This window comes from Stigmatopora argus, chromosome 12 (assembly GCF_051989625.1).
Source record: "Stigmatopora argus isolate UIUO_Sarg chromosome 12, RoL_Sarg_1.0, whole genome shotgun sequence".
Taxonomy (NCBI): Eukaryota; Metazoa; Chordata; class Actinopteri; order Syngnathiformes; family Syngnathidae; genus Stigmatopora; species Stigmatopora argus.
In genome coordinates this window covers 14,246,132-14,259,851 of record NC_135398.1, presented here as the reverse complement: position 1 = coordinate 14,259,851, position 13,720 = coordinate 14,246,132, and the positions used below count along the sequence as shown (strand labels likewise).

Here is a 13,720-nt window from a genome sequence, read left to right as displayed (position 1 = left end):
TCAATACATTTGCTGAAAGCTAAATTCTATTTCACCTCTTTCAAATATAGATAACAAAAAAAGCATTTAGGTGCTATTAATATGTACAAAAGCATATTTGATAAGAACTTTTAATGTGGTCTGTTTTGTTGGTGGTTTGCCAGAGAGCTTGCACATCAACAGTTATTCAAATTTCATGAGATGTATCATTTGTAGATATAATTATCTAATGAACAAAATACTTGGTCTGAAGTTCAAACCAAGCCAATTGTCTAGACTACAAACTTATGATACACTACATGAAATAGTTCTGGTCATTCACTGAGCAGGTTGCAGCAAATTTATTGGAGGAAAAATTATGACTGTAACCAGGCACCAAGGTTTGTTGAATGATTCAGGCAAAAACAGCATTTTACTCATTGTTTTATTTGACAAAACTCATTTGTAATAAGAGGGCAAAAGGCATTGATCAGGTTTTCTTTTTGGAAAACTCTAGGGAACTAGTGATGAGAAACTGCACAGGTCATCAGTATTGCACTGTAGAAGGGAGTACAACTACTCCAAAGTCTTCACTGACAGGTGCTGAATGTGCAAATTCTCTTCAGCTCTGAGGGAGAAAATCAGTGCAAGTTCATATTTTATGACTAGGTCAAGCTTGATTAAAAAAAGGACCTGGAGTGGTGTCTGTGCACTGCCTCAGAGAAGTCATGGCATCCATAAAATCCAGTCCCAAAAATCCTTCATAGTCAGCACCACGTGGCACCTCTTGGTGGAGTCCTTGAAGAGGAGGTTCTTATTTGACTGAGACTCAAACATTGCAAAACTGGCATTGCTGCCCCCTCTCCCAAACTTGAACTAGAAACAACACAAAGTGTTTGTTTTAACTCCTGCATACATATTACAATCATTAAAACATTATGGGTTAATGTGCATTCATTTACTCTAGCCAGTGTCAGCCATCTAAAAATAATGGAAAGCATAGCATAATGCAACAGATACATTCTTACCTGCTGTGCCTTCAGAACACTGACAACACGGTCACGAGTCTCTGGACGAGTCACCACAGCATGTGCTGGTGTGGCTGCCAGGTGGCAAGATTCAAAATCTGTGACTGGCACCTGGCCACTCTGTCTGGGGCAAATCAGTTTGTAGTCACTGCTCATGACTTTCTTGGTCCAAGCAGCACCCTTTCCTGCAAAAAGTAGCATAAGTGAAACAATTTGTTTTGGGAGTGTATGAAGTTTTTACCATTGCTGTTTTCTTCCACAGTTGTGTTTAACAAAGGCAACATCACCAGCACCATCAACAAAACATCTGGAAGCGAAGAAAAAAAAAAGTGAGCACTATTATTTGTTTCACTAAATTTGCCTAAGGTGGTATGTTTAACCGATTCATCTTTAGTTAAGACATTACCTAAAGGCTCCAGCATAGCCATAATACTTTTCCTCTGAACTGGTTGGCACTTGACCTTCTCATCCAATGGTTTCATTGGACTGCCTGCACACAGAATAGAACGACGAGTTGGCTGGTGCGCCGGGGGCACAGCCACCGCTGAAGAATTTGGCTGTGTAAAGAAGGCATAGGGCTGGTGTTTATAAATTGCTTTATTTAACCCAACCATCATATTTAAAATATTTGCCATCAGCACAGTGTCTAAAATGTTATACATATACAACTATGCTTGAAATGTTGTAATGTAATATTCAACACATCACCCCAACCCATTACGGAAGCAGTCAAATAAAGTGTAAAAAGTAATGGAAAATGGCAGCTCTAATACTTAAATTGGTTCATTTAGCTATGTAGTTGGGACATTAGATGACTACATTGAACTATTCAGTTTGACATCAAAGTGTAAACATTTAATTAAAGAGTTTCACACTATATGTAGTAGACTGACCATCACACATGTTGTCCATTACATACTTGTCTAAAAGCATGCCTTTAAGCAAAATGCTTAAAACATGGAGGTAATTTTTCCAAAACTTAGAATTGATTCACACAAATGTACTTACTAAAGTTAGTCCCTTGTTTTATAGATTTTTGCCATGGGAATATTCCAGCCCGCATTTCTGCCATAGCCTGTGTGACAGGAACTCCCCCCTCGCAGGTTGGCCCAGATAATGCCAGAATCATTCTTGACCACCACCACAGCATAGTAGGAAGATGCTGAAACTACAGATTTATAGCTTTTGAGCAATTTGACTTTCCATGTTAGGTTTATAAAACAGTTGCAATAGGTGTCCTATGAAAATATTAAGTGATGAAAGACAAAACTTGCCTCCAGGTGTTGCACTTTACTGTTGAGGGAAAAAAAAAACAATAATGTTACTTGTAATACAGAATCATTTGAAGGGAAACACACTTTTTAAAAATTTTACCTTCATCATAGTGCTCTTCTTCTTCACCTCAGGCGCCTGAGGATTACCCTCAGCAGCACTAGAGCTGCCACTGGAATGCGCATTAGTTCATCCAGGGAGTTGCCCAGGCCGCGATGGTAGCGTTCGGTCATTAAGGCCGGACAGCAGAGCCATAGGTGTTCAGACGACTGTTTTCTCGTCGCTGTCAGGCCCCAGACTAGACTGGTGGCTGGTTGCGCCCGTCACCCAATCACAGGTCCAGCCCCTAATGACTAGAGTGCTGCCAGGTGTGAGTCTTTACCCTACAAGGAGTATTTAAGGCCACCAGGAACATGACCATGCTGCTGGATCGTCAAACAGAATACTGCGAGTTACCCTCCCACGTTTTACCTACCTGCCTTATTAATACTCGACCTCTTGGTTTCACCCAGGATTCCGACCACGCTCTGCCCCCTATGACCACGGATCAAGGACCACGACGACCTTCCCGGTACGGCTTACGACCCGCCTGCTCCGTCACCTCTTGTGTTCGCCCGCCTTGCGGACGACCAAAATGAAGATTTGAACGAACCAGACTCGCACCCTCGCATGCTTTGGGGTCCTCCACCCCCGATCGCAACAGTCGCACAGGCGGCAGCTATCCGAGTCGGATTTCCCCATAAGGTGGAGCCAACGGCGGAGCAGGGGGTGGTGTCCACTGCGGAAACGAATCAGGTCTGTGTGGTCTCCTTTCGGTAGGGCAAGTTCTTCCTCTGACTTTCGTAGTGCAGGTCTGCAAAAATAGCCGGGGTGGGATGAGTATGTACAAGGGGTATGGAGTTCAAGAGCGGTAAGACGGGGAAGGGTCAAAGATCGCCAGTCAGACTTCTTTTGTAACCACATTTTGATGTTTTCATGGAGAAGGCGGTGTCGGATCAGAAGGAGGCAACTGGTTCCAGGCATCAGCTTTAAGAAGTCCTTGTAAATTGAGGCGGGATGAGAGGGGTGCAAGCTGCGCCTCATGTAGGACTGCTTCGGTGTGGGTAGACCTGAGGTGGCGGGTTATGGCGCATGCTGCTTCCAGTTGGGCAGTTTGAGGGATTTGAGGTGAGTTTGGGCTAGCCAGGGGGCCCATGCCGGTGCTGTGTACTCTGCGAGACTTCTCTGGGTGGCAATATACACCGCTCTAAGGTCGTTTGGTTGCCAACCCCAAGATGTGCCACAGAGTTTGCGGAGGAGAGTTGTTCTTTTGGACATGGTTTGGCGGACTTTTTTCCACTGCTCCGCAAACGTGAGTTGTCGGTCGAAGGATACCCCAAGGAAAGTGGGGACGGGGTTATGCTTGAGGGCAGCGCCATTTATTGAAATCTTTGGTTGCCATTTGGCCTCAGCTGAGTTCAAGCTGAAGAATGACAACTCACACTTTGTGGTGTTAAGGTGTGCCTTGAAACTTCACCTCTAGACTTTTTCAACCTCCGTTCGAAGTCTGCTTTCCACCTCCTTTGTTCCTACCCCGACAAGCAAGAGCCATATCGTCTGCATAGGCGCTGACCAGGGTGGAATCGTTGAACTTGTCGAGGAGGTCATGAATGTAGATGAATAGGAGGGGCAACAGGACCGAGGCTTGGGGGAACCCTTCTTTGAAGGTTCTGCTCCTGCCGGAGGTATTGTGGATCTTGACCCTGGCTGTGCGATTTGTGAGCCAGTTGGCGATCCATCTGATGAAGCGATAGGGGACACAGAGGTCTACCATTTTTGTAAGAGACCTGTTCTCCATACTTGGTCGAATGCTTTGCTGAAGTCGAAGAAAGTTGCAAGCGTGCGTTGTCGTCGAGTCGACTGGTAGCCGTCAGAGATTAACTGCGACAGTCGCAGGGCCTGGTCCATCTTACTTCCCTTTCGAAAACCGGCTTGCCAATGGCTGAGAAGCTGTTTATCTTCCAACCACCAGGCGAGATGGTTCATGATGAGCCTTTCCATCGTTTTGCCAAACAGAGGTGAGGTTGGTGGGTCTGTAGTTCCCAACGTCCTTTGGTGACTTCCCTTTTTTGAGAAAGGGATGATGGTTGCCTCTCACCAAGCTTGTGGACACCAGCCCTCTAGTCAGCTGGTGTTGACGATAGAGTAGTTCGGGGAGGATGTTTGCCGGGAGATTTTTTTTAAAAGGTCCGAGGCTATGTCGTCGGGTCCAGCTGTCTTACCCGCTTTAAATTGGGACAGTGCTTTCTGCAGTTCAGTATCGGTGAACGGGAGCTCGAGGACTTGTCACGGTGAGCCAAGTAGTCTGCGGGTAGCTGTACATAGAGAACACACTGCTCGTCTGCTCCGCTTGTCACTCTTGCGTCCGCTGATCGAGGCATATTCCCTGATAAATGCTGTTGCCTTGGCTCGGTCACTCACGTACTCCTTGTTCTTGTAGACCAAGAACTCGCCAGATTGTTGCGTTTTGGTGCCCAAGAGGGATTTTACTAGGGACCAGGCTTGTCCCGTAGATTTTGTCTCTGCAATCTTGGCGAGGTGTAAGCGCCATGTGTGAACTTGAACAGTCCCCCTTGGAGCTTTTACAGTTTTGATTCCTTTTCTGCCCCAGGGGCACAGCAACAGAAGTTGCTTACCACTGGAACAATGTTCAGTAAATAAGACTAGCTTGAAAAGAGGGAAACCTAAATGGAAGACTCACCTTCCTCAAGAGTTTGCTTCTCACTGCCTTCCCACTTTAATACACCCAACTTTAGTAGTGTTCCAATTGGCATGTTCCAGCCAGCTGATTTTCCCAAGCCAGTATGACAGGATCTCTTCCCAGCCAGGTCTCTGATGCCAAAACCTGAGCCCTTCTTAACCACAGCAACTGCGTAGTAGCAACCTTCTAATGCTGAAGAAATTACACAGGGATATTTGACACTATTTGAAAATTAACTTTTTGTTTTGACATCACCTGCTAATCAGAACAGTAATTCAGTATGGAGCCAGGATCAGCAAAGGCCCAGTTCTGAGGTGCTGTCAAAAGGTCAATTTAATAATGCCTCTGATTGTATAATATGTGAATTTGCATTCCCAGTCTGTTCAAGGAGGTGATTTGAGTTGCCCAACCAAAAATCTGATCCAGGAGCAAAAAGTCAAGACTGGCGGCAACATTTTTGTGATGCAATCCACTCAACCATAATTATAAAATTCTCAAAAACAGCTGACCATTTAAATTTCCTTACAGTTCCCATAGTACTCTGCAATGATAGGTTGTAGTTTGTGCAATTTCAGGCCAGCAGTGTAGATGTCTCCTCCATCCAATGTGATTGCATCTGCTGTACCATTCTGTTGCCAGAACAGGACAAGGGTGAAAAGTTTGTGCAGATTATGTGATTAAATTGATTACTTTGAGGCAATTCAAGTCTTTTTTGCTAGATGTGGTTCTTTTCCTGCCTCTCAAACTAAAGTTTTGAAACAAGAGCAAATTGTGTTGAAGCAGGAATATCTTGGGTAAAGCCTTACTTGAATGGCAATGTGTATTAGATTTCTTCACACCGGAGAAGACAGGCGCCTTGGAAGCCAGGTCTGAGCACTTCTCAAACTCTTCATCCGACTTGACGCACCACCTTACAAAATCCATGGGGGCTGACAGCACCGCAGCAGCTATAGCAGTAACAATGATAAGTGAGGGAGCAATTTATCATAAATCCTACACATGCATCACTTGAGTCACCACATTCTATTACCAATATGACTGATTAGATTCAAAGTAATTGGGTAAAGCTGGAGTCATTAATGATTTGTAGAAAGCCTACATTATAAGAAATGTGCAAATATCTTGTCACCTGATTTTAATTGAACCACTTGAAATGGTCAATGCTCAAAAAGAAGCACTATTTGTAAACAATTGCCATTTACCCAGAGAGCTGAGCAGCAACAGCAACAACTGGCACTTCATTGTGGACAGTCCTTAGTTCTGCAGAGTCACCTGAAATCAGAGTGGCCAATTAGTGACTATGCAAGGAGTGAGTGATACAGTTTGATTCAGGCGGCCCGGTGGGCCAAGTGGTTAGCGCGTTGGCCTCACAGCTCTGGGGTCCTGGGTTCAAGTCCAGGTCGGTTCACCTCTGTGGCGTTTGCATGTTCTCCCCGGGCCGGCGTGGGTTTCTTCCCACATTCCCCCAAAAAATATCCATGGTAGGCTGATTGGACACTCTAAATTGCCCCTAGGTTTGGGTGTGAGTGTGGATGGTTGTCCGTGTCCCTGTGTCCTGCGATTGGCTGCCCACCAATTCAGGGTGTCCCCTGCCTCTGACAGCTGGGATTGGCTACAGCACCCCCCGCAACCCTAATAAAGCGGTTCAGAAATGAGATGAGAACAAAAAATACAAATATATTAACCATATCATCAAGACAAAGTATTTATAAATAAGCCGCTGTCAAAATGAATCAAATACCAATGTTAAAGAAATACAGAATTTATTTTTGCAGCTCACTAACAATTGTTATTGTCGAAGCTGTTAAAACAAATAGCAGGAATTTAAACGACTCAACACACTCGACTGTCACATTCATCCCAGATGGTGCTCGTCCAGTTCCACTTATTGCCACTAAAAGCGCTCTTTTCCTCGTCATCACACTAAATTGTTTCAGCACCTGAGGCCGATCAGGCCACAGGTGAGGGGACAACATATAAAGACGTTCCGCATTGATTAAGATTCTCTGTTCTCTCCTTGACATTCTGATTTAAGTTGTAAAAGTAGGTGGTGAGGTGAGTCTATATTGTGTCTCTAATATTAAATTGAGTTTCTCTTCTCAAAGCTGTTTTGTCCTTCCCAGACAAACATGCTTCTTTGACATTTGTCCCACATTTTTATTTGAGGTGTTCATTTATAACATCAAAGGAGTTGAATTTTGACATTATGAGTACCATTTATAAAATAAATAAATACAAAATTGCCCTTGATTTGAATCAAAGTGTTATTCTCATTCCCTATTATTTCAAAGATTGCAAAAGATAATATTGACTAACCCTTTTTCTGAAACAAGTAAATCTAGATCAAATTAGGTCACCATTCCATTTTACTCTTCAAAATGCAAGTAAGATGTTTAATATTCACTCATATATGCTTGTGTAAAGTGTTCATTAATGTTATATTCTAATTTTCCCCCAAACAATTGAGGTACACGAGACCATTACTGATCACGGCTGAGAGGTGATGAAGCTCAACCCCAATTCCCCCCTAATCAAAAATAAAAATCAACATACTGTCTTTGTTAAATGAAGCTTTAAAGTCTCTTTAGTTTTTATTTTATATGATTTCAGAAGTCAACATGAGTACTGTCTTTAATTGAATGTGATTTCATGCATATGCCTAGCTCAATCTTGATCAAACTGTCATTTTGTATAGTCACTAATTGGCCACTCTGCTATTAGATTACAGGTCACTCTGCTGAACCAAGGCCTGTCCACAATGAAGTGTCAGTTGTTGCTGTTGCTGCTCAGCTCTCTGGGTAAATGCCAATTGTTTACAAACAGAGCCTCTTTTTGAGCATTGACCATTTCGAGTTGTTCAAATTAAAATCTGGACATTTCTTGATTTGTTTAATTTTTTTAATGTAACCTTTCTACAAGTTAATGATTCCAGCTTTACCCAATAACTTTGGAATCTAATCATTCATATTTGTAATAGAATGTGCTAAATCACAAATGAGGCATGTGTAGGATTTATGATGAAAATGGTTTACTTGTGGTTCACCATACTTGAACTGAATTTCTGCTAGCTTATCATTGTTACTGCTATAGCTGCTGCGATGCTGTCAGCCCCCCTGGATTTTGTAAGGTGGTGCGTCAAGTCGGATAAAGAGTTTGAGAAGTGCTCAGACCTGGCTTCCAAGGTGCCTCTCTTTTCCTGTGTGAAGAGATCTAATGCAATGGAATGCATCATTGCCATTCAAGTAAGGCTTTACTCAAATGGTTCCTGCTTCAACACAATTCGCTCTTGTTTTGCAACTTTGTTTGAGAGGCAGGTAAATAACCACATCTAGCAAAAAAGCAATTGAATTGCCTCAAAGTAGTCCATTTAATCGTGTAATTTTGCACAAACTTTTCACTCTTTGTCCTGTTCTGGCAACAGAATGGGACAGCAGATGCAATCACATTGGATGGAGGAGACATCTACACTGCTGGCCTGGAATTGCACAAACTACAACCTATAATTGCAGAGTACTATGGGAACTGTAAGGAAATTTAAACTGTCGGCTGTTTTTGAGAATTTTATATTTATGGTTGAGTTGATTGCATCACAAAAATGTTGCCACCAGTCTTGACTTTTTGCTCCTGGATCAGATTCTTGGTTGGGCAACTCAAATCACTTCGAACAGACTGAGAAGGCAATTTCACATTATACAATCAGAGGCATTATTAAATTGACCTGACAGCACCTCAGAACTGGGCTTTTGCTGACTTGTCAGTTGGTGGATCCTGGTTCTATACTGAATTACTGTTCTGATTAGCAGGTGACGTCAAAACAAAAAGTAAATTTCAAATTGTGCAAAATAACCCTGTGTAATTTCTTCAGCATCAGAAGGTTGCTACTACGCAGTTGCTGTGGTTAAGAAGGGCTCCGGTTTCGGCATCCGAGACCTGGCTGGGAAGAGATCCTGTCACACTGGCTTGGGAAAATCAGCTGGCTGGAACATGCCAATTGGAACACTACTCAAGTTGGGTGTATTGAAGTGGGAAGGCAGTGAGAAGCAAACTCTTGAGGAAGGTGATTCTTCTATTTAGGTTTCCCTCTTTTCAAGCTAGTTTTATTTACTGAACATTGTTCCAGTGGTAGGCAACTTCTTCTCATCTAGCTGTGCCCCTGGGGCAGAAAAGGAATCAAAACTGTGTAAAAGCTGCAAGGGGGACTGTTCCCGATCCCACAATGAACCTTTCTATGACTATGATGGTGCATTTCAGTAAGTATTATTTACTGATTGTTCTGTCTACCAAGCACCCAATGTCAATCTGTCTAACATAATCCATAATTTTTAGGTGCTTGGTAGAAGATGCCGGAGATGTGGCTTTTGTCAATCATCTTACTGTATCAGGTGAGTTCATCTCATGCCCTTAAAAAATGACTCCTATCCAATTTGGTTAAATTTTTAAAACCTCCTTTATAGACGAGGAGAAATCAAACTATGAGCTTCTGTGCCCTGACAACACAAGAGCACATATTACAAACTACGAAAAATGCCATCTGACCAGGGTACCTGCTCATGCTGTGGTCACACGCCAAGAACCTGAACTGGCCAACTTGATCTGGGAAAGCCTCACAGCAGTGCATGTGGGTGTTAAGTACTGTGAGATGTTTACAGCTATTTCTAATATGACATATTTCACTTCTTTCTTTTTCTAACCTAGGGCTTTGACCTTTTCTCCTCCAAACCATACGCAGCCGCCAAAAATCTAATGTTCAATGATGCCACTGAGAAGTTGGTTAAACTGCCTTCCAACACAAACTCCTTCCTGTACTTGGGTGCTGGATACATGAGTATTGTACGCTCCCTGAAGAAAGGTAACCAATGCAATTGCAAACTGAGGTTGACACTGTAATAATTTTGCTTGTCTTTGATTCAGAGATCACTGCAGCTGGATCAAATGCCATGACATGGTGTGCTGTGGGCCTAAATGAGGCCAAGAAATGTGACATGTGGAGCAGCAGTAGTATACTAAATGGTGAAAACAAAGTCCAGTGCCAGAATGCACCTACTGTTGCAGAGTGCATGAAAAAGATCATGGTGAGAATTGAAAACTCAATGGCACGTGTAACTCAATGCTATTTTTTTCCCCCTTTCACTTGCTAACTCAAAGCACTTGGTGTTCTAAAACCTTCCACTTCTATGTCAAAATTAGAATATTCATTCATTTTATTCCTACATGGCACAAATATAAATTGAGTTTGTATATTTTCTTCAGAGCAAAGATGCAGATGCAATGGCAGTAGATGGAGGAGAGGTTTATGTTGCTGGGCAGTGTGGTCTTGTTCCAGCCATGGTAGAACAATATGATGAAGGTAAACTTTTCCTCATCTCTTCCACTTCAGTCTGTTTAACAAGTTGCATAATTGCTTTTTTTTCCCCCTCGACAGCAAAATGCAACACACCTGGAGGTAAGTTGTATTTCATCAGTTACCATGTTCATAAGGGAAGTATTAATGCAACTTTTTATAAATATAACATGTCAAGTCTAATTGCTAAAAAGTGTCAAATCCATGTAGCCTCAACATCTTCCTACTATGCTGTGGCGGTGGTCAAGAAGGATTCTGGCATTACCTGGGCTAACCTGAGAGGGAAGAAGTCCTGCCACACAGGCTATGGCAGAAATGCAGGCTGGAATATTCCCATGGGAAAAATCTATAAAGAGACGGGGGACTGTAACTTTGGTAAGTATGTTTCAGTAGTACTGGAAAAAGTTCCTAGTGTTCAGCATTTTGGATTGGATAACTTTATTCATCCTGTATTTGGGAAATTTCATCGTGACAGTAGCAAGAAGGGGGAATGCAGGAAAAAAAAAAACACATAGTTACAAGTTAGACAGTATACTATACTGTCTAACTATAGTCGCAAAGGCCGCAGAACAACAAAGCCAAAGTATAAAGTAAATGGGATCATTAAGACAGAAAAGCAGCAAAAACACAAAACGAACAAGAGTGGACAGAGCTGCTGCCACTTGAACGGCGCCATCTTGGTTGCGGTAGCAAAAGCGGATACAGACTCATGAAAAAGACGTTGTAAACTTGGATAAAACTGGAACCACACACAGGAAGTCTTCCACCATATGGAGAACTTCTGCAGATTGGGACCGAGGTAGAGAATATGCAGAATATGCTTTTGCTAAGACTTAATACTTTTTGACTGAAATGAGGGATTGACAACCAATATTTGTGCTCACCAGTCTACTGCAAGTACAGATGGCATGAAAGCTGCAACCCATTTATAAATTGTTTACACTTTAATGACAAAATGAATAGTTTCTTATAAAGAAATGTAGTCATAATGTTTCAACCACATACTAATGCTCAGGGGTGCTCGATACATGGATCATGATTTACCAGTAGATCGCCAAGGTACTTACTACTGGTATATCATAAGATGATAAAATTGTCAGTCTATTAACTCCCTTAACAATTCTTATGAATTTGGCATACTATCTGCAGTAAGCTAGTTAATACGTACATCGGTAGTGGGTTTTCACACCCATACATGTTGATTTAATCTCACAACAGACTCTTTTGTGAGCTATAACATACACAACTGCTGAGCTTTGTCAGGAGCCTGGAGGGGAAAAAACAAGGGTGGTTGACTCCCTGAAAAATAGATTTTGGAGCAAAAAGTTTGAACACCACTGGTGTACATCATATATAAATACTTGTATAAGGTATGTAACACAAAATGAAAATACTAAGCTTAATTTGCGGCACGGGCTTCTGCAATATGAGAAGTAGATCGAGAGGTAGGCTTCTTGAAAAGTAGCTCTTGGAGGAAAAGAAGTGTGAGCACCCCTGCCATTGCTGAATGAGTCAATTTTATTTGAGACATAAATTTCCATTACATAGCACATTTCATTTGACTGCAACTAATCAAACAATTTAGACACCCTGTACAGTTGGCAAAAGTATCACAAAATGGTGGTGGATTGAATCAAAGCAAGTTATAAACACTAGCCCTATGCCTTCTTTACTCAGACAAATTCTTCAGCAGTGGCTGTGCCCCTGGCGCACCAGCCAACTCGTCGTTCTGCTTGCAGTGTGCTGGCAGTCCTATGAAACCAGAGGATGATAACGCAAAATGCCAACCCAGTTCAGAGGAAAAATATTACGGCTATGCTGGAGCCTTTAGGTAATGTCTTAATTTTAACTAAAAATGAATTTGTGTAAAATACCACCATAGTCAATTTAGTTAAACAAATGATAGTGCTCACTTTTCCCCCTCTTTCCAGGTGTCTTGTTGAGGGTGCTGGTGATGTTGCCTTTGTTAAACACACAACTGTGGAAGAAAACAGCAATGGTAAAAACTTCACACACTCTCCCAAAACAAATCTATTCACTAATGCTTCCTTTTGCAGGAAATGGTGCTGCATGGACCAACAAAGTCATGAGCAGTGACTACAAACTAATTTGCCCTAGACAGAGTGGCCAGGTGCCAGTCACGGATTTTGAATCTTGCCACCTGGCAGCTGCACCAGCACATGCTGTGGTAACGCGTCCAGAGACTCGTGATCATGTTGTCAGTGTTCTGCAGGCACAGCAGGTAAGAATGTATCTGGTGGCTCATGATGTGCCTTGCATTATTTGTATATGGTTGACCCATTGGCAAGAGCAAATTGATGCACACATAGGTGATGAGTCTTGACCCCCACTGGTTTAGTGTTCTTAATATGTATGCAGTTGTTGGAAAAACAAACACTTTGTTTGGTTTCTAGGTCAAGTTTGGTAGAGGGGGCAGCAATGCCAGTTTTGCAATGTTTGAGTCACAGTCAAAGAAGGACCTCCTCTTCAAAGACTCCACCAAATGTCTCCAAGAGGTTACAAATGGCTCTGACTATGAAGGCTTCTTGGGACATGATATTATGGATACCATGACCTTGCTGAGGCAGTGCATGGACACTACTCCAGGTCTTCTTTTATTTATTTTTTTAAACTAATATGAATTTGCACTGATTTGTTTTCTCCCTTGTGCACACAGATTTGGAGAGAATTTGCACATTCAACACCTGTCAGTGAAAACCTTGGACTGCTTGTATTCATTTTCTACAGTGCAATAGGTGTGGTTTCTCTGATCACATGCTCCCCAGTGTTTTGCAAAGGAACACTATCAATGATTTTTCCCCTTTAATTCCAAATGTGAATGGTGTTAAATAAAGCTGAATGAACAAAATGCTGTTTTCTCCCTGAAACAAAATATGCATGGCTGACTAGTCATCACTTTGCTGACACTTGCTCAAAGTGAATGACTAAAATTTGTGTTGTACACCCTGAGTCTTAAGAACTTGGATTTGACCATTTACTGGGGTTAGTCTGACCTTTACACCAAGGATGTACTTTGTTCAATAGATTTATCTACAAATGGCATGTCTCTCAAATATGAAAAATTTGCCCAATAACCGTTTAAATGTCTAAGTGCCCAATGGCCAAACACTAGCACAACAGACAACTGCGAAATCCCATGATGTGCTTTTTTTACATCAATTATGATAATGGAAGCTGGGGCTAGCTTTATTGTCAACTCTTTGAAAGTGGTAAAACATTTTACTACTTTCAGCCAATACTGGTGAGATGAATGTACAAACAAGATTTGCCCTCAACATGAATAGTGACGAGCTGAATTGTGTTTGGGAGGAATTTAAATACAGTGGTACCTCGACATACGATCTTAATCCGTTCCGGGAC

General features: G+C 42.2%; 1 protein-coding gene and 1 pseudogene across 2 annotated transcripts; one reads left to right on the top strand and one right to left on the bottom strand.

Annotated features, from left to right (window-relative positions):
* Positions 1-548: 548 nt before the first annotated feature.
* On the bottom strand, positions 549-6,281 carry LOC144085877 (serotransferrin-like; annotated as a pseudogene).
* A 652-nt stretch (positions 6,282-6,933) lies between these two features.
* LOC144085891 (serotransferrin-like) lies at positions 6,934-13,208 on the top strand. 2 transcript variants are annotated; one of them, XM_077615572.1, is made up of 18 exons: positions 6,934-7,053; positions 7,720-7,796; positions 8,089-8,240; positions 8,420-8,522; positions 8,864-9,055; positions 9,119-9,248; positions 9,325-9,380; positions 9,453-9,616; positions 9,694-9,847; positions 9,910-10,070; positions 10,249-10,345; positions 10,421-10,441; positions 10,550-10,714; positions 12,017-12,170; positions 12,271-12,338; positions 12,397-12,581; positions 12,754-12,946; positions 13,017-13,208. In XM_077615572.1, the coding sequence occupies exons 2-18, from the start codon at positions 7,757-7,759 to the stop codon at positions 13,052-13,054; spliced, it is 2,073 nt and encodes a 690-aa protein (XP_077471698.1). In that variant the 5' UTR covers positions 6,934-7,053; positions 7,720-7,756; the 3' UTR covers positions 13,055-13,208. The 2 variants fall into 2 exon arrangements, with proteins under 2 accessions (XP_077471698.1, XP_077471697.1); XM_077615571.1 differs by having other exon boundaries at positions 8,089-8,312.
* The last annotated feature ends 512 nt before the right edge of the window (positions 13,209-13,720 follow it).

Excerpts from the sequence above, each read along its gene's own strand:
- LOC144085891 (XM_077615571.1), top strand. The coding sequence starts at position 7,757 with ATGAAGTGTCAGTTGTTGCTGTTGCTGCTCAGCTCTCTGG. Across the intron at positions 8,523-8,863 it reads TGCAGAGTACTATGGGAACT|CATCAGAAGGTTGCTACTAC; the intron begins GTAAGGAAATTT and ends TAATTTCTTCAG. Across the intron at positions 10,442-10,549 it reads AAAATGCAACACACCTGGAG|CCTCAACATCTTCCTACTAT; the intron begins GTAAGTTGTATT and ends AAATCCATGTAG.